This window comes from Pantherophis guttatus, chromosome 18 (assembly GCF_059756535.1).
Source record: "Pantherophis guttatus breed Tessera chromosome 18, ASM5975653v1, whole genome shotgun sequence".
NCBI classification, from domain to species: Eukaryota; Metazoa; Chordata; class Lepidosauria; order Squamata; family Colubridae; genus Pantherophis; species Pantherophis guttatus.
Window position 1 is genome coordinate 12,980,519 of NC_142080.1, and position 22,813 is coordinate 13,003,331.

Sequence of the window (22,813 nt, forward strand, 5' to 3'; positions counted from 1 at the left end):
TTGGACTCCAAGGGCTGCCAGGAGCCCAGGGATGCGCACTGCCCAGGAGAGCACTGGGTGGCACAGCTTGTGGCGTGACCAAGACCCCGGTCGGTTGCCTGGGCAGAGATGCCTGGAATTGGCCGTTGGTATTGGCACCTCTCAGGGCCAGGGGTCATTTGAAGACTGAGTTTCTCACGTTAAGTGGATCCGTTAGGCCAGTGGTCGGCAAACTCATTAGTCAACAGAGCCAAATATCAACAGTACAACGATTGAAATTTCTTTGGAGAGCCAAATCGGTTAAACTTAAACTAGATAGGTAGGTACATTGTTATTAACTTAATTAGGGTACTCCTAAACTGGCCTTTGCTAAGAACGTCCTCAATCTGATGGAGGTACGTTCGCTGAGGTCGACCCCTTCCATCTCTCCCATCCACACTCGTCCTGTATACTTCTTTCGTCTATCTCCTTTCGTTCATCCTCTTTATATGTCCAAACCATCTCCTCGACACTACATCTTCTTTCACTCCACAACGTTCCCTAAAATTAACTTAATAAACTTTACTTAAAGTTTTAAGTCTTAGTTAAACTATAGGTACGTTGAATAAAACTTGATCTCATACTTAATAACGATATTATTTATTGATAAAATTAAATTTCTTACAATTGACCTTACAATATCCATAAAATTAAATCATGACAATGACTGACAAACACTAATGTGAACAATGGCCTTGCATCTCCTTGGAAAGTTTGAGTAAGTCAGGTTTGTATGTTGTTTTTAATTTTAGGCACGATTCCAGGTTCTCATCAATAAGACAACTTCTCAATTTACTCTTGATAAGGTTCATGCTTGAAAATGATTGTTCACATAACTATGTAGACCCGAATAAGGAAAAAACAGCAAATGCTATTTTTTTCAGTTGATGATATGAGTCAGGAATACTATTCCGGGTGTTAAAAATCATCATATCTTCCTTCTCCGGGTCTTTCAAAGCAGACCACTTGTGCTGTGAACTAAGTTCACATTTATTTTTCTCCAATATTTCTGTATCAGCACAAAGACGTTCAAATTTCGAGCTCCACAATTCTTTGTTTTTGAAATCCAGCAATTGCATTTCAAAGTTGCCAATGTCAATATTAAAGGGAGAAACATTTAATTCTGTTACAGTAGCATTAAGAGGCTTTTTAACAAAGGCTAACGTCGCTTTGCTGTTTCTGAATTCCTGAAACCTGTTGAGAAAAGCTTCCCTCATATTTAAAAGTGTTGTTTTGAAATAGCAAATGTCAATATCAGAATTATTTTCTTGGCGATGTTTCAACAGGCTTGGAAAGTGAATCGAAGTTTCTCTTTCAAAATCTTGAGCAAAAAGAGATCATTGGTTTTCGAATGAAATAACTTCTTCTAACATCGAAAAAATGGTGTTTCCTTTCCCCTGTAGTTTACGATTAAGCTGATTCAGATGAGACGTAATGTCTACCATGAAATAAAATTTTTGGATCCACTGATCGTTCGTTAGTTCTGGATAGCGAATCCCCTTCTCAAGGAGAAATGCTTTAATTTCTGTTAATAAGGAAGCGAAATGTTTCAAAACGTTTCCTCTTGATAACCAACGTACCTTGTTATGCAGCAGAAGATCGGCGTACTCGCTCTCCATTTCAACTAAAAATCCTTTAAATTGGCGATGATTAAGAGGTTTAGTTATCATGGAGTTGATAATCTTAATCACCAATTCCATAACTTTGCAAATTTCTTCTGGAAATGTCTGAGCACAAAGCGCTTCTTGATGAATGATGCAATGGTAAGTAAGTACCTCGTGATTAATTTTTTCTTTCAAAATAGCAACAAACCCGTTTCTTACGCCGGTCATACTTTTCGCCCCGTCTGTTGAAATTGAGACAATTTTATCGAGTGGAATATGATGTTTTTCAATGTACTCAATTACAGCATTGCCATGTCCTCTCCACGTGTTTGACCTTTGAGTGGCAATAATCCTAAAATTTCTTCTTTAGGACCTGTAGATGAAATAAATCGTACAAAAAGTGAAACTTGAGCTGTATCATTTATGTCACAAGACTCGTCAACTGCTATTGATAAAGCTGAAACCAATTTAAGATCTTCGACTTGCTGGTTGGTTATATTCGAAGACATTTTGACTGTTCTGTCTTTCACTGTTTTAGCAGACAATGGTAACTCTTTAATTTTTTTTAGAATATCGGCTTTGTTCTTAAAATCCTGAAATAGCTCTTCGGATGCATTTATAAAACAACTTTTTATGTATTTGCCGTCTGTATATGGTTTTCCTCTCTTAGCAATCTTTTGACTAACCGCAAAACTTGCAATATTAACATTGTTGGAAGATTGAATCCAGTAATTAAATACAGAACTTGATTTTTCTTGACTCTTCTGAAGTTCCTCAACTGCTTTCTTCCTTGCATCACCGACAGGATATTTACTACTGAATGGCACGTGTTTAGTTTTAAAGTGTCTCTCCAAATTTGATTTCTTGTTATGCACCAATTTTTCCTGACAAATAAGACAGGTCGGAAGGCCATTTAAGTTTTGAACAAACGCGAAAGTCTCGGTCCATTCAACTTTAAATTCATGGTTTTCGTCTTCCGTTTTTCTTTGCTTCTTCTTTGTAGCCATGTCAAACAGGGCACCTAAAAAATGTTTCATTTTATAATAATAAAGCCACCAACACAAAATAATTACAATTCTTAAATTGATGACAAAAATACCTGTAGGATTTGCAGCTGGTTGGAAAAATACAGGTAACTTTATGCTCCGAGTAGTCACCCGCGCGTGATTGGCGGATGCGACTAGCACTAACCACTGCACAAGGAGATTGCTGACTGACTGGCTCACTCAACTCGTGCATGAATCGCGTGCGCCTCTCCCACGCTGCGTATCCCATGGCCCACCTGCACCGCGTCTCCCGTCTCCCGTCTCTCGCCCGCAAGACACCCCCACTTCTTCTAACGCCACTTCTTCAGAATAGACTCGCCCAGGCCGAAAACCAACTTCTGCGCATGGGCCACGAAGTTCCAATCGCACTGTGCGTACGCGCCCGCAGGTGGTATTTTGTGGAAGAGCCACACTCAAGAGGCCAAAGAGCCGCATGTGGCTCGCGAGCTGCAGTTTGCCGACCACAGAGTTAGGCTAGGCATCTGCCATCAGCCAGCCTGGGCTTGTGAGTCTTGGCACATGGATTGGGTCTTAGCGTGTTTTGCAAAGCCACCTTTTAGTCATTGGATGGCTGCATGTATTGCAGGAAGCCAGAAAACGGGTTAACCAAGTTACGGGTTGAGTGGGCATTGTTAAGGAAAGAGCTAAAGAGGGTTTATAATTGCAATACATTATTTGTTAATTTTATAGTTTCAACCCCATTTTACGTGTCTTCTAATTTTTAATTGGGAGCCGTCCACAATCGGTTGAAAGACAGGCACTTATATCAATGGTTTACCTAAAGAAAAGGATCGGTTAAATTTGGCTAGTTAAAAGCTTAACCCAGTGGCAACTTTAAGCCATGTGGATTTCAATGCCCAGAATTCCCCAGGCAGCACACAATCAATTCACAACCTAATGCTTCATTTGCACATCAGACCAAGGTAGTCTGGGTTAAATCCGGTTAGATTCATTCATTCGTTTGTTCATTCGTTTGTTGGTTCATTCCTTCATTCCTTCATTTATGTAATTTGTCTCTTATGTAGCCCTATATTTCCCCTCCATTTACAGTCCCATCTATTGTGTTAACCTAGAAAAGGGGTTACAGGTAGTCCTTGACTTACAACAATTCATTTAGTGACCATTCAAAGTTTAACCGGCACTGAAAAAAAGTGACTTGTGATTGTCTTTCACATTTACGACCGTTGCCGCATCCCCATGCTCACGGGATCAAAATCTGGACACTTGGCCACTGACTCCGATTTATGACGGTCGCAGTGTCCCAGGGTCATGTGATCCCTTTTGTGACCTTCTGCCAAACAAAGTCAATGGGGAAGACGGATTCACTTAACAACCGGGTTGCTAACTTAACTGCTGCGGCAATTCACTTAACCAGGTTGGCAAGAAAAAAAATCGCAACCTGAGGCAAAACTCGCTTCATAACTGTCTTGCTTAGGACTCAATTGTGGCCGTAATAAGTCGAGGACTGCCTGTAATTGGACCACTAAAGAGGTCATTGTACCTGTTTCGTTCCTGATCAGTGAGATAAGAGAAAGGGGGGGGCAGAGAAAGAGGGAGCGAGTGGGGAGGAGGAGGACTGGTGTCTCTGAGCTTTGTTGTTTTCTTGTGAAGGTTTCATGACCCAACTAGGTAACGAGAAAACCACCGAGCCCAGAGAGCACCAGGGACCCCTCAGGTCAGCCCTGAGCTACAGATCTTCTCTTCTGTTGGAACGACTAAACCGGCCGTCAGACGAAGGATGTTCAGAAGTTCCGAATGCCAAAATCTGACCTTCTCTTGTTTTCCTCCCTCCAAAGCCAAAGAAATGGATGACAAACCTAGAAACAAGAAGGGGAAGGTCGTCACTTGGCTGAGGGAAGACTTCTCCTTTTCGGGCCCAACAATATTTTATAATAACGTCTCCAAAATGGCTACGGTACGTTTTCGTTCAGCATTTTGCCTGGCTTCTTATTGACCTTCCTTTTTCTCCTCCTCTTGACCTGGAGATACTCAAAAAAGTCAAAATCACAGTGGGGACGGCAGGCTCCAAAGGCCGGAGGGTGGATATCCATCCCCCACAATGTCTAGGAGCAGGCAATCTCGGCTGCCATGTTGGCTTCTTTCACCCACATCCTAATATCACGTGGTGGATGTCATGGAATACGGCCTGCCTCTCTACATGGGGTGCTGTCCCCAGATACGGGTCAAAGTCTCTGGCTTGTCAAAACCCTGATGCATCTCTTCATGGTCTCCTTTTCTTCTTTCCGATAGGCCTTTGGCGAGCATCTGAGCCCGTCACAAATAAACGACCTGATCTTAAAAGCCCTGGCAGCTCTGACACACCTGGACAAAAACATTTCACACAGTGCGGGACTCCTGCTCAATTCGTTCTTGGAAGAATGTGGGATGGACATGGAGGAGGTAAGAAAATGGCAGGGTTTGGAGCAAAAGGGATAGAGGAGATTTTGTAGAAAAGAAAGATGAGAATGGGTGAGACCTTGTTGACTTGGTGACAACACTTCAGCTGGATTTAAGAAGGCTAGGGTTGGATGGAGACCACCAGGTAATCTTAGGGCTGTTGAGAAAGTTGGTCATCCCTTGGATTTCTCTTTTGCCATAGCTGCCCATGATCCTCAAGGAGATCTACCGACGTCTCCCGAAGATCTTGGACCCTGCCACCAAACAACAAACGCTAAAGGCAGTGTGTCACCTGGCGTCCAAACGGGTGAACAAAGTCGTGGATATTCTCCTCGAGTGCTCGGTGGCGTGCGATGGGTAAGAAGAACCTCAAGGAGATGTGCCTCCTGTTTTCTTGTACTCTACAGAGATTCTCAACCATTTGCGATAGGGGTGAATATCTGTAGCTTGGGGTGGGCAGGTCATGTGCTGATTGGGGGGGAGGTTGCATTGGGTTGGTTGAGGGCCAGTGCAGTCGCTGGTTGGCTGTGCAGTCGATCTGAATTCTGAGAGATTCCTAGGCTGGTTGTCTCCACCATCCAGGTCATGATTGTCCCAAAGGTGCTTTTCCAAAAGGCAGCTGGACCTCCTTGGTTTTTTAACTTTCTTGGTCGCCACACTGTAGAAACAATGCAGAGACTCTGAAAGAGTGCAGAGAAGAGCAACGAAGATGATTAGTGAACCGGAGCCTAAAACATATGAAGAAGAGTTGCAGGAATTGGGTCTCTCTAGTTCGATGAAAGGAAGGATTGAGGGGGGACAGGATAGCAGTGTTCTGATATCTGAGGGGCTGCCACAAAGAGGAGGGGGTCAACCTATTTTCCAAACCACCTGAGGGCAGGACAAGAAGCAAAGGGTGGAGACGAATCAAAGAGAGAAGCAACCTACAATGTGCAGAACTTTCCTAGCAGTGCAAACAATTAACCAGTGGAACAACTTGCCTCCAGAAGTTGTGGGTGCACCATCACTGGAGGTTTTCAAGAAGAGATTGGACAGCCATTTGTCTGAAATGGGATAAGATTTCCTGCCTGAGAAGCGGTTTGGAGTACAAGACCTCCAAGGCAGGGGTGAAATCCTCTGGTTTGGTCTGGTTCGCCCGAACCGATAGTAATAATTGCTACTGTTTGCCCGAACCGGTAGTAAGAAAAAACGCTTTAAAACGTACGACAATCAGCTGTGCCGGGCAATGTCGGAACCTTTTTGTAATTTCTAATTTCAGCATTTTTTTACTACCAGTCAGCTGTGAGAAAATCAGCTGTGCCTGATTGTCTGTGAGGTTCCTGTTTGTTGCAGGGGCCATTTTGTGTAAAGTCCAGCTGCTTCTGCATTGTATGTGAGTCAGTTGTGTAGCTTTTGTGTTACTTTTGTGTAAAGTGTGATCGTTTGCTTTTGAGCTCTCTGTGATTCAGTGAGGTTCTGCATTGTGTGTGAATCAGTTGTGCAGCCACGCCCACCCGGACACATAACCACCAAGCCACGGCCGCCTGGTCATATGACCACCAAGAAACGGCCACCCGGTCACATGCCCACCAACCAACGCCCACAGAACCGGTTGGGAACATTTTTGAATTTCACCACTGCTCCAAGGTCCCTTCCAACTCGGTCCTTCTGTGAAAAGCACCTTTGGGTTAATTCTGTAGACACACTGCTCCTAGAAACCTCCCCCCCCTTGACCAGTTCTGGGTTCTCTGGCACTTCCGGTGGCGCAGAGGCCCTCCTTTGAATGGCTACTAGACAAACGGTTGCAAGTCGAGAACTACCTGTAGCTATATTTTTTTCCATGCCTTAAAGCAGTTCATTTGGCCATCGGTTCTCTAACCCTTTCTTCCGTTGGGGGGGTTAATCTATCTGGAATGGCCGTCTCTTTGAAAATGGGGAAAGAATCTGATTTTTTTCCCCAATCCATTTTTCCACCTGCACAGAAGTGCCAGGGAACTGTGGAGGGCGCTGGCTGCAGACCCCTATGCTAACCTGAAGATCATGAAGCCCCTCCTCAAAAGGCTTGATGACCACGATCCCAGCACCGAAGCTATTGGGAGGAGAACAAGCAAATCCATCATGCCCATTGCGGTAAGCCCTCAACCGGTGGCTCTCCTTTCCTGAGATCTGCAGGTGGGCCAGTCCTGAGGAAAGGGGGAAGGGGCTGAGCAGAAGAGTCACCCTCGGGGGTCTCCTCATCAGGAGCAGGCACGCCCTGGCTGGAGGGAGGCAGAGGGCAAACTGGTGGGGGCTGAAATCGGAGCAAAATTTGAGGTAAGCCCCCCTTCCCCCCAAAGTGCCCCATTGAAAGTAGAGGCATCTGTGGGCTTCCTCACCAGAACAGCTTTGATATTCATCCATCCATCCATCCATCCACCCATTCATCCAGCCAGCCAGCCAGCCAGCTCTATCATCTATCCACCCATCCATCCATCGGTTCATCTATTCATTAATCCATTCATTCATGTATCCGTTCATTGATTTATTCGTTTATTCATACATTCCTTCATTTATTCATTCCTTTACTCATCCAATCATTCATAATTCAATTGATTCCTTTATTCATTTCTTACGTTATTTCTTACAGAAATAACTAAAAAAGAGTTTGATTTAAGAAAATACATGATAGGAACCAACAAAGGCAAACACCCAACGGAGTACTTTGTGTCATATCTTATTTTAAATATTCTTAATCTGTATTTTTATTATGTGTTATATTGTTTTATTACATTGTTGTAAACTTCCCAGTGTCAGATTGCTCAGATGGCCAGTGGAGAAATTTAATTAATTAAGACCAATAGATTTGTAGTCCAGGTTTGAACTGTGGGGTCCTTGGTGCTTACTGAGCTTGGTGGTTTTCTTGCAGATGTTTCACGACCCAACCAGTCTAACCCTACCTCTAAGCCTAACTCTTCCAGCACTGATGATGTTACCTAGCTGGGTCATGAAACATCTGCAACCAAAAAACACACGCTCAGACAGCACCCAGGGCCCCTCCAAGGACCCCTAAGAGGTGGAGAGTCAAGAGCCCACTTAGGAATGAAGACAAACAGAGAAACGTGAGGTTACCGATCTCTTTGTCCCCAGTTCTGTCTCACTTGTGCTACTCGTTGTCTCCCTTTTGTCCTGTATCTACACCCCACTGGCCTCTCAAAGTCTGGAGGGGGTGTAGAATGGGAGTTTCAGAAGTCCCACTTCTAGCAACCTTTTGCTCCGTGTCTCAGACATGGACATTCCTGGCTCAGCTTTCATGGACATGAGGATTTTTTTCTTTCTCTGGGCACAATGAGAATGTATCTGCCGAACAAAACTCTGCATTGGCGACAAGAAGGGCATCCAGCCAGGAAAGCCTCAGCTCCATTCAGTTGCCCAGACTCCACCCCGCAAGGGATTAGGGGGTCGTTAAAAGAAGAAATAGATGATGATGAGGAATCTAAGTAACCTGATGAGCCCGAGCTGACTCTCCTCTCCTCCTGTTTCTAGGCCACCAATGCGCTCTCCTTCCTCCTCTCGCTTCCTGAGGCAGCAACCATTGTCCAGCATAAGTTCTCCAGCCTGCTCCTGGCGCTCGTGACGCACATCTATTTTCTGCTGGGAGCAGGCAAGAGCGGGTCAGAACAGACCTACCATCTGGGGTAAGGAATCTCCTGGGCCCAATCTGGATCCTTTCTCCATTTCTGCAAAGCTCAGGAAACAGTCGTTAAGTGAACTTTGTCCCATTTTGCAACCTTTCTTGCCAGAGTGGTTAAGTGAATCATTGCACTGGTTAAGTCCCATGGTCGTTAAGTGAATCTGGCTTCCCCGTTGACTTTGCTTGTCAGAAGGTCCCAAAAGGGGATCGCGTGACTCTGAGACACATTGACCGTCATAAATATGGGTCAGTTGCCGAGAGTCTGAATTCTGACCACATGACCATAGGGATACTGTAACGGTCGGAAGTGCAGGGGGATCAGCTGAATGATTGGCACCAACTCTTCTGCCTTTGTTTCATTTAGCAACGCAGTCAAAGCCGTCAAACACCTCATCTTGCGCACCGGCTATCAGGAGGAGTTCAAGGACTTAGATATGGTTCAATGTTGGGCGATGCTGATGAGTCCTGAAAGTGTGTTTGAAGGCATTTTCCACCTGGTCCGGTAAGAAATTAAAAGTCAAAAGAGCTTGGCTACGAGGGGCAGTGGGTGAGAGAGGGAGGGGAGGCAGAGGGAGAGGAGGAAGAAGAGGAGGCAGAGAGATAGGGGGAAGGGGAGAGAGAGGGAAGGGGAGAGGGAGAGGGGAGAGGGAGAGAAAGAGGGAGAGAAAGAGGGAGAGAGACACACAGAAGGCAAAAGTGAGAGAGAGGAAAGATTAGAGGGGAGGAGAGGGAGGGGAGAAGGAGAGGGAGAAAGAGAGAGGGAGGGTGAGAGAGAGAGGAAGGGGAGAGGGAGAGAGGGAGGGTGAGAAATTCTCTAAATGGAGTAATTCATTGAGTAATTCATTTATCGATCATTCAGCTCATGATTTCTCTAGCTTGGTGATTTTCTTCTCCCTAACCAGCAGATCTTGTCTGATCTCTCCATATTTATTCTCTTAGGATCTTGTTCAACTATTCGAAACATGAGCTGAAGGTCATGCTCCGACAGGCTGAGACCTACGTGCGCCACCCCGATTTAAGACACAAAACCATTGGGATGGTTTTCTTTTCGGAGGTGAGGAGACCTTGAGATGCACCCCAACCTTCTGGAGCTCAAGGAAAGTTGCCCAGGGTTCAACAGAACTTTATGGTTAGAAACTAGAAGTTGTGGGTTCTCCATCACTGGAGGTCTTGAAGAAGAAACTAGACAGCCATTTGTCTGACATGGTAGAGGGTCTCCTGCTTCACCAGGTGGTTGGGCTAGAAGACCTCCAAGGTCTCCTGGTATTCTGTTAATCAGTGGAATGGCTTGCCTCCAGAAGTTGTGGGAGGGAGGGAGGGAGGGAGGAAGGAAGGAAGGAAGGAAGGAAGGAGATTGAGGGAGGGAGGATGGGAGAAAGGGAGGAAGGAAGACTCAATGACCCCAAATTCCTTTTACTTTTTGCATTATTTTTTGTATTCTTGCAACTATCATTTACACTACCTATCAGACAGTCACAAAAGGGATGACGTAACCTCGAAACACTGCGACCGTCATATATATATATATTTATATGCCGCCATTCTCCTGAGGGACTCAGGGCGGCTTACAAAAACAATATCCAATACAAATCACAATAAATTAAAATCAACAACCCAATTAAAACAATTTAAAATTATAACAATGTACACCCATAACGGATCAGTTAAGTTGACGAAAGGGCCACATCTTCAACTCAAATATGGACCGGCAAGTACCCAAATTTTGATCACATGACCATGAGGATGCTACCATGGTCATAATTCTGAAAAATGGACGTATCTCTTTTGTCAATGCCGTTGTGACTTTCAGCGGTCACTAACCGAGGACTGTGTTTATTTTCTTTTTCTCTCCCCGTAATGGCTGAAAGTGGCATCCTTAGTCGAGGCTCTCAGGGAAGTTCTCTTCCTTGGCTTGGCTAACGCTCCATATCTCCACTCTTCTTCTTCAGCTGCTGTTTCACCCGGAAATTTGCCAATTCTTTGTCATCCAAGACATCCTCCAGGTGCTGAAGGAATGGATGACCCAGCCATATCCGCTGATACAGACTTTCAGCGTTAGAGGACTGGGGAACCTCATCCAACACCCGTTTGAGGTAAGAGATGGGGGGCAGGAAGGGAGTGGCTTCCAAGGTAGTAGCAGGTGTGACCTCGCTCTCTGGGAAGTCTACAAGGCTGGGAAGGAGAGAAGAAGGAGAAGAAGAAGGCAACCAGCAGAAAGAGGACAGCTAGAGTGGTGTCTCTTCTACAAAGATGGCTGCAACCCTGGAAGATCTGAAGGTGCAAGTAGAGGCCAGATCCTCTTGGAGGACATTTGTCTGAAATGGTATAGGGGTTCTGGCTTGAGCAGGGGTTGGACTCGAAGACCTCCAAGGTCCCTTCCATCTCTGGTATTCTGTTAAGGACCAGGGGAGACCTGAGAGCAGTCTTCCAGTATTTGAAGGGCTGCCCCAAAGAAGAGGGGGTCAACCTATTCTCCAAAGCCCCTGAAAGCAGAACGAGAAGCAGCGGATGGGAACTAATGAAGGAGAGAAACAACCTGGAACTAAGGAGAAATTTCCTGACCCTGAGAACAATTCATCCTTGGAACGACTTCCCTCCAGAAGTTATGGGTGCTCCATCACTGGAGCTTTTCAAGAAGAGTTTAGATAACCATTTGTCCAGCAGAGTCTAGGGTCTCCTGCTTGAGCAGGGGGTTGGACTAGAAGACCTCCAAGTTCCCTTTCAACCCTCTTCTTCTATGCTCTGTGGCCTTCTCTTGCGTTTGTCATGATCGCTGTGAGACTCAGAGAACTCCAGTGACCGTTTAATTGCTCGTTTCTTTCCCTGCTTCCTCCAGAAGAACATCTTGGAACCCCTCTTGATGCCAGTGCTAAACTGCGCTTGTCACGAACAGAAGACCTTGGCAAAAGAAGCTATAAGGACCCTGCATTTCCTCCTCAGGAACCTCGATATCAAAACCCATGCGGTGAAGGCAGTCAACCTCATTCCGCTCCTTCTAAAACATTTTCATGATGTAAGTCAACCAAATCATAACAAACTGGTTTTCCACCTCTCTCTCCCTCCCTCCCTCCCTTCCTCCCTCTCTCCCCCTCTTCCCTCCCTCTCTCCCTCTCTTTCTCCCCCTCCTCACTCCCTTCCTCCCTCTCTCTCTCTCTCTTTCACTCTCTCTCTCTCCCTCCTCCCTCCCTCCTTCCCTCCCTCCCTCCTGCACTCCCTTTCATTCTCCCTCTCCCTCTATCTCTCTCTTTCTCCCATAAAGATGGGAGAAAGTCCAGAAGGAGCTGCTAAGATTGAACAACTCTGGTCTAGATCAGGATTTCTCAACCTTGGCAACTTTAAGAGGTGAGGACTTCAACTCCCAGAACTCTCCAGCCAGCATACTGGAGTTGGGGTCCCCATCTTTGGGGCAACCATGACCTGGATGATTGACCATCTCCATGGACATTGAACTGGGAATAGGTGTGCTCTGAACTTGTGTGTTCTCCTGCAAACTTCAAGAAACTTCTGCATGGCTATTCTGCTATTGGAGGGACTAACCTGTCTCTCTTCCTTCGTAGGACGACATCGAACTGAGGAATACCTCCATCACCATTTTTGGCTTGCTCCTGAAAGGACTGAAGGAGTTACGGAACAGTAATATGGCCGAAAACATCCTGAACAGCCTTATTCCCCTCCTCATACAACTGTCAAATGATCGGACAAAAGAGGTGAGTTGAAGGGCTGGCTAACCTGAGCTCCTGCTCTGATCATGCTACCTTCACAGAGACCACTCTGTACCCCCATCTTCACTCAGAGCAACGTGGTTGTACCACGTGGACACTCTGGAGAATGCAAAGACATTGTAGACAATCCTGAAGTTGTGGAGTCCTTGGTGCTCCCTGAACTTGGTTGTTTTCTTGAAGACCTTTCATGACCCAACTAGGTGTCTTTCCTCCCTCGGCCAGGTCTCCAGGAAGACCCTCGACTCCTGCGTGTCCTTTATGAACTGGGGGGGCTTTCCCAGCAACTTGTTTGACTATGAAATGTACACCAGTCTTCATAGCATGTACTCCAACATCTGCTACGTGGTTGTAAGTAGGAGCCAAGCTGGCCTGTTTTCTTCCAGATTAGAGTAAACTAACCGTTTATTTCTTTATTTTGCCCTGCCTTTCTTATTTTTATAAATAGTTCAAGATGGTGGGCATCCCTAATACTTCTTCTTTTCTTCACAACAACCCTGTGAGGTGGGTTGCCCTGAGAGAGAGGGACTGCACCAAAGTCACCCAGCTGGCCATCGTGACTAAGGAGGGACTAGAACTCCCAAAGTCACCCAGCTGGCTTTGACCAAGAAAGCGGCCCCTTGGTTAAAAAAAAAAAAAGGAAGCTCTATAGTTCATTGGCTTCTTTGTTGCCTTGTTTTCCCCAGATGAATAAATGCAAGCAAAACCTTCCTGCGATGTTGGATCAGATGCTGGGATTCCTGAGGAGCCGGAACTCTTCCCATCGCGAGGCAGCTGCCCTCTTAATTGGTAATCACCAATGCCAACTCTGGAAGGAGGGCAGGAAAACCCAAGACAGGCGGGCGGCCTTGTCACCAAAAGGATCTATGCAGAATTAAGCCATGTCGCTTAATCAGACTGGAAGCTGCTCTTATACCGTGTGGCTTCTCCGGAACGGCTACGATCGCGCAACAGTTTCTCAGGCAGTTCCTGCCCTCTTTCTTAAGGGTATCGCTGCCGTTGTTAAGTTAGCCACATGGTTGTTAAGTGAATCTGGCTTCCTCCCGGATTTGGCTCAGCCGAAGATCGCAAAAAGTGATCTTTGACCCCCAAGACACTGTAAGCGTCATAAATACGAGTCGGTTTGCCAAGCATCCGGATTTTGATCTTGATGTGGCAACGCTTCCAAGTGTGAAAAGCAGTCGTAAGTTCCTTTTTTCAGTGCCATTGTAACTTTGAATGGTCACTAAATGAACTGTTAGAAGTCGAGGACTACCTGGCCTGTATCCCTCTCTCTTGTATAGGCAAACCCACAGCCGTGGCTTTTTCTCTGGAAATATTTCCAGCTGGCCTCCCATTCTAGTATTAACTGGATTCAAGGCTGCTTAGATTTTTTTCCAAGATGATGGTTGTTTGCACAGTCCTAGAACATAAAGTAATAGAGTTGGAAGGGACCTTAGAGGTCTTCTAGTCCAACCCCCTGCTAAAGCAGGAGACCCGATTCCATTTCAGACCAGTGGCTGTCCAATCTCTTCTTTAATCTCTTCTTGAAAGCCTCCAGTGAGGCCTGGAGACAAAAACAGAGGAAGAACGGCTACCCCTCGTCCTTCTTATTATTAGACAGACCCAATCCCTGGAACCATCCCGTAAAGTCCCAAAGCGACTCTTCCAAGTGGAAACCAATGAATTGCGCGTTTCTTTCCTGAATCAGTCGATTTAGCCGTCTCTGTTAACCCCACCAACGTTTTCTTTTTACGTGCCCAGGCTGCTGCGCGCAATACATGCAACCGGAAGTGATGACTTCAAAACAAATGAAAGAAGTTTTCCTGGGTGAGTTTCAAAGTTCCCTCGCTTGAAACAAGGAGTTTTTCTCCAGAAGCTCTGTCGCTGATCAGGGCTGGTTCTCACGGTTGATCCCGGAAATCCTTTGTTTTCTGGATTCGTTTCAGGTCTCCAGGATCTGCAAGGCGATTCCGAAGCCTCAGTGGCTCAGGCTGCAGCTGACTCAATGCAAGAAATCTTTCGGCAGTGTGGCCATCTGATCAAGCCGGGTCTAGTTAGTAGTCAACTCCTCTCCAAAGGCATCAGGAGGATCTCCGAGACCAAGCAATAATAGTTTCATAGTTTCATAGTTTTCATTATTGTCATGGCACCTCATAGAATGAAATTAAGTGCCATCCTCACTGTATATTATACTTTTTAAAAACCCTATAAAAATAAAACAAAAACACACTTCCTTCACATTGTATGCAATTGAATTAAAAAACCCTCGTATTGTATTCATATTGCACTGTACGTAGAATTGTATAGTTACTGCTCTGGGATACAAGCTGTTTTTCAGCCTATTTGTCCTTGTTTTTATTGTCCTGTACCGTCTGCCAGATGGTAATAGTTCAAAAAGAGGGGGGCCCAGGGTGAAATGGATCCTTAAGGATGCTTTGAACTTTCTAAAGCCAGCGGGAGCTATAAAGCTCTTCCAAAGTGGGGAAGGGGCAACCCATGACCCTCTGGGCACCTGCCTTCCAGCTGGTCTTTGGGGAAAGCGAGGAAGCGTGAAGATAATTCTTACATCGTGAAGGACCACGAAGGAACGTCGCAGAAAGAAGACCTGGCAGGGAGATTGTGGAAACAGGCCCTGGAGATAGGCAGAACAATTTAATGTCAGAGAGAGGAGAAGTTTCCACGAGAAGGTCACAGAGCCACAGGTGCTATTGGAGAAGGGTGGTAGCAACCATCAACCATCGATGATATCTGGAACATCTCCACTCTTGCTCGTCTCCCAACAGAAATAGGAACGCCTAGAGTAGGGCAGATGCAGAGAGCTGAACACTCCGTGGGGGGAGATCTAATGTCCTCCAAAAAGATGCTCATTATTATCCACATAGATGGAGCATTGAATAAAAGCCTTCGGGAAAACCTCTGGATCCCAAAGGCGTCTTCCCATGGGCCCTGATCTCCTTTGGAAAGCATGCGATGTTTCTCAACTTAGTTTGTTAAGCCAGAAGGTGGCCGAGCACTGGTCCCCTCCTCATATCTGTTCCTGGCAGTCCTTTCAACTTTCAGCCCTGAATGAGCCCAGCCTCATAGGTTGTAAGTTGGACCGGTCATAAACCAGGTCATCCTGCGTCCGTGATCGCTTTAATGACTTTTAAAGGGATTAAGGGAGTTGTTCAGTACAGACATTGTCCATAATCATATATTCATGTGCGTCTCCTAGGGGAAATTGTTTTGAGAATAGAAGAAGAAGAATAGAATAGAGCTGGAAGGGACCTTGGACAGGGGTGAAATGTAAAATTTGTTACTACCGGTTCTTTGGGCGTGGCTTGGGGGGGGTAATGTCACTGGGTGGGCATGGCCAACTTTGTTTTTTTAACTTTTCAAAGCATTTTTTCTGCAAATGCAAAAAAATGCTTTGAAAAGCCTCTGCCAATCAGGCAACTCAGCTGGGATCAGCGGAAGCATTTTTTCGGCGGAAGAGGTTGTAGAAAAAATGCTTTTAAAAGTAAAAAAAAAGCCTCTGATGATCGTGCGGGTCAGCTGGGCATGGTGTGTGTGTGGGGGGGGATGCAGGGATTTTTGCTACCGGTTCTCCCAACCACCCGCCGCCATCGCTACCGGATCGGGCAATCTGGTCCGAACCAGGAGATTCACCCCTGACCTTGGAGGTCTTCTAACCGAACCCCTGCTCAAGCAGGAGAATTTACACAATCTAAGATAACTTTGTCCTCTTAAAAGCCTCCACTGATGAAGCACCCACGACTTCTGGTGGCAGGCTGTTCCACTGGTTAATTGTCTTCTTTCTTAGGAAGTTTCTCCTCAATTCCAGGTTGCTTCTCTCCTTGATGAGTTTCCGTGGTTTCTTCTCCTGCCTTCTGGTGCTTTGGAGAATAATTGGACCCCGTCTTCTTTGGGGTAGCCCCTCAAATACTGGGAAACTGCTATCATGTCGCCCCTAATTCTTCTTTTCTTTAGAAAAGAATAGCGTCTAATTATGGTAGATGCCCCAAAGTGGAGAAAGGCAGACCAAAAAGGCATAGAAATATCAGGACAGGTAGTTCTCAACTTATAACCGGTCATTTAGTGTCCGTTCGAAGCTACAATAGCACTGAAGAAAGTGTTTTACGTCCCTTTTTCACACTGATGACCGTTGAAACATGGTTGGTCCTCAACTTACGACCACAATTGAGCCCAAAGTTTCTGTTGCTAAGTGAGACATTTTTAAGTGAGTTTTGTCCCATTTTACGAACCATTCTTGCCACCATTGTTAGGTGAATCTCTGCAGTTGTTAAATCAGCAACAAGGTTGTTAAGTGAATTGGCTTTGCTGGTCAGACGGTCGCAAAAGGGGATCATGTCACCCTGGGACACTGCAACCGTCGTAAATGTGAATCAGTGGCCTAGTGTCTGGATCTGGATTGTGTGACCCTGGGAAATGCTGTGGAAAACAGCCCTAAGTCACTTTTTCCGTGCCGTTGTAACTTTGAATGGTCACTAAATGAACTGTTGTAAGTCAAGGACTACCTTACCCCAAGGCTTTCCTTTCTTTTCGTTCTCCACTTTCCGTTTCCTTTCTTTTCGTTCTCCACTTTCTGCCAAGTCTTTCCAAATTCTTCCAGCAGATGGTGGCATAATCTTACGAGTCTTTCCTCAGCCAAGTTCTGTAAAAAAATAATAATCAGAATTTGATTTTGGAATGTTGGAATTTCCCGATATATACGGCATACCTTGTTTAAACTTTCTGAACATGTCCCGGTCAGTTTCTCAACATGATGAGATGGAGGAATAAGACTGAAGAAGAAGGTTCGCAAAAAAGTCAGGAAAAAATCGAGATAGAAAAATTACAATCTTTTTGCCTGGGGAGGATAGTAGTAGTGAAAATGAATGACTAGACTTTTATTTAGGGACATGATTTGTTTTGAAAAGTTATATTAAGTAATCTTACGTTTGAATTGTTATGGGCTACTGACCAAACTTTCACTTTTGTCCTGAAGTATATTAACACTAAAGTTAATTTTAAGGAATGCTTTGCTGAAAATTTATATAAGCTTATAAAGAATGTTTTGTTGAAGAATAAATATAAACTTGTGGGGTATAAGGAAAATATAAGTGGTGCAAGGGTTGAGGGAAGGTCTTTTACAATATTTTTTATAGATATCAAATAGTGAAGATGTTATTTGATTATAAGCAGTGTATTTGTAGAGAATAAGATGAATAAGTTTATGCAAAGTTATTAAGTAAGGCATGTTCCCAGGAAGAATTAATATGAGTTTATGGGGTAAAAAGTACAAATAAGGTTTTTACAATATAGTTTATTTAAGATTGGTTAAAATATTTTGTTAATGGGTTAATATATGTAAGGGTTGGAGATGTGATGGTTAATTGTAATTGGGTGCTGATTGTGCAATGCTGGAAGAAAGAAGACTTGCGTATTATTGAAGAACGGACAAGAATGAAGTTGGATTCATTATTTTCAAACAATAATTGGTTTAAATAGTTATATTCAGATACGAACAAGGGGAGTTAAAGTGTAAAAGGGAGATAAATCTATAGATAGTTAGCTTATGTTTTTTTTATATGTTTGTTAAATGCTATAGCCTGTATTTGCTCTGGGAAGTCGGGGGGGTGGGGGTGGGAGGGTTGGGCAGGAGGGGGGAGGAGGGAAGGGAAAATATGTGTAAAATTAAAAAAAACTTTTTAATAAAAAAAAAAAAGTGGTTTGGAGTAGAAGGCCTCCAAGGCAGGGGTGAAATGCTACCAGTTTGGGCAGGTGAGCCCGAACCGATAGTAATAATTGCTACCTTTTGCCCAAACCGATAGTTTAAAAATGCTTTAAAAAGTACGACAATCAGCTGAACCAGGCAATATCGGAGCTTTTTTAAAACTTTTTTTTAGCATTTTTTTACTACCAATCAGCTTTGAGAAATCAGCTGTGCCTGATTGTCTATGAGGTTCCTGCTTGTTGCAGGGGCCATTTTGTGTGAAGTTCAGCCGCTTTTGCATTGCGTGTGAGTCAGTTGTGCAGCTTTTGTGTTATTTTTGTGCAAAGTGTAATAATTTCTTTTTGAGCTCTCTGTGATTCTGTGAGGTTCCTGTTTGTTGCAGGGGCCATTTTGTGTGAAGTTCAGCCGCTTTTGCATTGCGTGTGAGTCAGTTGTGCAGCTTTTGTGTTATTTTTGTGCAAAGTGTAATAATTTCTTTTTGAGCTCTCTGTGATTCTGTGAGGTTCCTGTTTGTTGCAGGGGCCATTTTGTGTGAAGTCAAGCAGCTTTTGCATTGCGTGTGAGTCAGTTGTGCAGCCACGCCCACCCAGTCACATAACCACCAAGCCACGCCCACCCGGTCAACTGCCCACCAAGCCACGCCCACAGAACCGGTAGGGAAAATTTTTGAATTTCACCACTGCTCCAACTTCCAACTGGGTCATTCTGGGAAAAGCACCTTTGGGTTAATTTTGGAGACACGCTGCTCCTGGAAACCTCCCCCCCCTTGACCAGTTTTGGGGTCCCTGGCACTTCCGGTGGCGCAGAGGCCCTCCGTGAGGGACGGCCCACTGAACTCTCAGCCACGGAGGGTGCGGTGTGGCTTGCCAACTCCTCAGCAGATGTGGCAGGGGAACGGCCAACGTTTTACCTGCCTGGGCTTCCTTGGAAAGCAAACTTCGGGAGTGGACCAGGGTTTCCGTGCTTCGGAAGGCTTTCATTGCTGCAGAGAAGAAGCAGCAAAGGCCCAGGAGCAACGTAAGCTTCCTGCCATCAGATCAGTTGGCAACCCTGGCTCCTTCACAGGGAGATACCAACCCAGAGGAATATATGGGCGGTCCTCGACTTACGACACAAGTGAGCCCAACATTGCTGTTCTGAAGCAAGACAGTTGTTAAGTGGATTTCCCCCCATTTTACAAACTTTCTTGCCATGGTTGTTAAGTGAACCACTGCAGTTGTTGAGTTAGAAACAGTTGTTGAGGAAAGAAGGAAGGAAGGAAGGAAGGAAGGAAGGAAGGAAGGAAGGAAGGAAGGGAGGGAGGGAGGGAGGGAGGGAGGGAAAGAGGGAAGGAGGGAAGGAAGGGAGGAAGGGATGGAGGGAAGAAGGGAAGGAGGGAAGGAGGGGAGAGGGAGGGGGAAGAGGATATGGGAATGACCTTTTAAAGATATTTTAGGACTTTTCTTGTCACATCTGTTAAGTGAATCACTGCAGCTCTCAAGTTAGAAACATGGTTGTTAAGTGAATCTGGTTTCCCCACTGACTTTCCTTGTCAGAAGGTCGCAAATTGTGATCGCTTGACTTTGGGACACAGCAACGGTCATAAATCTGAACCAGTGGCCAAGCATCTGATGCTGGGCTTTTTTTTTCTGGCAGCCAGCAAACACTCTGCTGCCCATTGGGAGACTAAGGAGACAATGATAGATCTATCACGGACCTATAAGTCCTCATCAGTTAGCCACACCCTCATCCCATGTATCCTCCCTGTAAAGGTACAGTATTTGTTTTGTTTTGTTTTTCCTTTCCTTTTCATAGGCTTTATGTGTATTTCTCTTTAGCCAGGTTCTTCCTACATAAACCAAGATTTTTATGGAACCCTAATTCAGTGAAATCACAATCCACTAGTTTCTAGGCTTTTTTTTTTCTGGCAGCCAGCAAACACTCTGCTGCCCATTGGGAGACTAAGGAGACTATGATAGATCTATCTCGGACTTATAAGTCCTCATCAGTTAGCCACACCCTCATCCCATGTATCCTCCCTGTAAAGGTACAGTATTTGGTTTTTTTTTTCCTTTCCTTTTCATAGGCTTTATGTGTATTTCTCTTTAGCCAGGTTCTTCCTACATAAACCAAGATTTTTATGGAACCCTAATTCAGTGAAATCACAATCCACTAGTTTCTAGGCTTTTTATTTTCTGGCAGCCAGCAAACACTCTGCTGCCCATTGGGAGACTAAGGAGACTAAGATAGATCTATTTTGGACTTATAAGTCCTCATCAGTTAGACACACCCTGTTTGTATTAAAACGGTTCATTTGGCCATCTGTTTTCTAATCCTTTCTTCCATTGGTGGGGGGGATTTAATCTATCTGGATTGGCCGTCTCTTCGAAAATGGGGAAAGAATCTGATTTTTCCCCCAATCCATTTTTCCACCTGCACAGAAGCACCAGAGAGTTATGGAAGGCGCTGGCCGCAGACCCCTATGCTAACCTGAAGATCATGAAGCCCCTCCTCAAGGGGGATCAAGGATCAAGACCCCAGCACCAAAGCCATCGGGAGGAGAAACAGCAAGTCTACCATGCCCATTGCAGTAAGCCCTCAGCTCTGCTTTCCTTAAATCTAGAGGTGGGCCAGGCCTGAGGGAAGGGGGAAGGGGCTGAGCAGAAGAGTCAGCCTCGGGGGGTCTCCTCATCAAGAGCAGGCATGCCCTGGTTGGTGGGAGGCAGTGGGCAAACTGGTGGGGGCTGAAATTATTTAATTCGTTTTTAATTCATTTTAAATTTTTTGTATTTATGTGTTTTATCTTGTGGCTGTTCACCGCTCTGAGTCCTTCAGGAGAAGGGCGGTAGAGAAATTAAAAAAAAAAAAATTGGAGCAAAATTTGGCATAAGCCCCCACCCCCCAAAATGCACCACTGAAAGTAGAGGCATCTGTGGGCCTCCTCGCCAGAACAGCTTTGATATTCATCCATCCATCCTTCCATCCTTCCATCTATCCATCCAGTCATTCATCCATCCATCGGTTCATCTATTCATTAATCCAGTCATTTATTTATTCATTTATCCATCTATTCCTTTGTTTATTCATTCCTTTATTCATCCATTCACTCATGTATTTATTGATTCCTTCATTCATTTCTTATTTCTTACAGAAATAATTAAAAAAGAGGAGGGGAAACCAGTTTGTCGTGATTTGGTTGACTTTCGTCAGGAAAATATTTCAACAGGAGAGGAATTAGATGGACCGCCTCAATGCATGGATGTCCGCAGCAAGGTGCCTAAGGAGGAAATGAAGGGTCCGGAGAGTTTCCTTCGCTACACTCTTCTCTGGGTGACAAGCGCAGTTGATGACCGGCATGAAAACTGGCCCTGAGATGTTCTTCTGGAGGAAGCAGGGAAAGGAACGAGCAATCAAACACGGTCACTGGAGTTCTCTGAGTCTCGCAGCGATCATGACAAGCACAAGAGAAGCCCACAGAGCATAGAAGAAGAGGGTTGAAAAGGAACTTGGAGGTCTTCCAGTCCAACCCCCTGCTCAAGCAGAAGACCCTAGACTATGCTGGACAAATGGCTGCCTGGTCTCTTCTTGAAAAGCTCCAGTGATGGAGCAGCCACAACTTCTGGAGACAAGTCGTTCCAAGGATGAATTGTTCTCACAGTCAGGAAATTTCTCCTTAGTTCCAGGTTGTTTCTCTCCTTCATCAGTTCCCATCTGTTTCCTCTTGTTCTGCTTTGAGATCTTCTCCAAGAGGATCTACTTGATCCTTCAGATCTTCCAGGGGTGCACCCACCACTCTAGCTGAGTCCATCCTGTTCCTGATGATTGTCTTCTTCTCCTTCTTCTGTCCTTCCCAGCCTTGAAGACTTCCCAGAGAGTGAGGCCACACCTGCTACTACCTTGGAAGCCACTCCCTTCCTGCCCCCCATCTCTTACCTCGAAGGGGGTGCTGAAGAACATATCCCAGTCCTCTCACGCTAAAGATCTGGATAAGAGGATACGGCTGAATCATCCATTCCAGGAGAACCTCGAGAATGTCTGGCGTCATAAAGAAGTCTCCAACCTCCGGGTGATACAGCAGCTGAGGAAGAAGAGTGGAGATACGGAGCATTAGCCAAGCCAAGGAAGGGAACAGCCCCGAGAGCCTCGACTAAAGATGCCACTTTCAGCCATTACGGGGAGAGAAAAAGAAAATACAGTCCTCGGTTAGTGACCACTGAAAGTCACAACGGCACTGACAAAAGAGATACGTCCATTCTTCAGACTTTCAGACCATTGTAGCATCCTCATGGTCATGTGATCAAAATTTGGGTACTTGCCGGTCCATATTTATGACGGTCGCAGTGTTTCGAGGTTACGTGATCCCTTTTGTGACCGTCTGATAGGCCAAGTCAATGGGGAAACCAGATTCACTAATTCATCAGATTGACCACCGTAAGAACTGCACTGCAGCGATTCACTTAACAACTGTGGCAAGGAAGGTCAAACAATGAGGCAAAACTTGCTTAAGAACTTTCGCTTAGCAACAGAAATTTGGGGCTCAGTTGTGGTCATATATCGAGGACAACTTTTAGACGGAAATCACTGAAAGATCTGGTTTATCCTAAGTATTCGACCACGGCATTGGCTTAAGGACTGCTGAAATCACTTAGTGACCACTGGAGGTTCTATGACAGTCATATGTCGAGAACGACAGTATGGCAAAA

At 45.2% G+C, this 22,813-nt stretch overlaps 1 protein-coding gene and 1 long non-coding RNA gene across 4 annotated transcripts in view; both read left to right on the forward strand.

Moving 5' to 3' along the window:
* LOC117659332 (maestro heat-like repeat family member 5) overlaps window positions 1-14,655 on the forward strand; it is a 30,695-nt gene extending 16,040 nt beyond the window's left edge. For all 3 annotated transcript variants that reach the window (XM_087880814.1, XM_087880812.1, XM_087880813.1), the window contains exons 14-27: window positions 4,465-4,583; window positions 4,919-5,068; window positions 5,268-5,422; window positions 7,027-7,174; window positions 8,567-8,718; window positions 9,079-9,216; window positions 9,654-9,768; window positions 10,664-10,807; window positions 11,551-11,727; window positions 12,272-12,421; window positions 12,659-12,784; window positions 13,120-13,222; window positions 14,177-14,242; window positions 14,362-14,655. In XM_087880814.1, the coding sequence (XP_087736940.1) occupies window positions 4,465-4,583; window positions 4,919-5,068; window positions 5,268-5,422; window positions 7,027-7,174; window positions 8,567-8,718; window positions 9,079-9,216; window positions 9,654-9,768; window positions 10,664-10,807; window positions 11,551-11,727; window positions 12,272-12,421; window positions 12,659-12,784; window positions 13,120-13,222; window positions 14,177-14,242; window positions 14,362-14,525 (1,907 nt within the window). In that variant the 3' untranslated portion in view covers window positions 14,526-14,655. The remainder of the gene's footprint in view (window positions 1-4,464; window positions 4,584-4,918; window positions 5,069-5,267; window positions 5,423-7,026; window positions 7,175-8,566; window positions 8,719-9,078; window positions 9,217-9,653; window positions 9,769-10,663; window positions 10,808-11,550; window positions 11,728-12,271; window positions 12,422-12,658; window positions 12,785-13,119; window positions 13,223-14,176; window positions 14,243-14,361) is intronic.
* Window positions 14,656-20,041: 5,386 nt separating this feature from the next.
* Window positions 20,042-22,283, forward strand: LOC148111606 (uncharacterized). The gene is made up of 3 exons (XR_015730381.1): window positions 20,042-20,157; window positions 20,552-20,700; window positions 21,262-22,283. It is a non-coding gene; the product is annotated as an uncharacterized LOC148111606 (long non-coding RNA).
* Window positions 22,284-22,813: the final 530 nt, after the last annotated feature.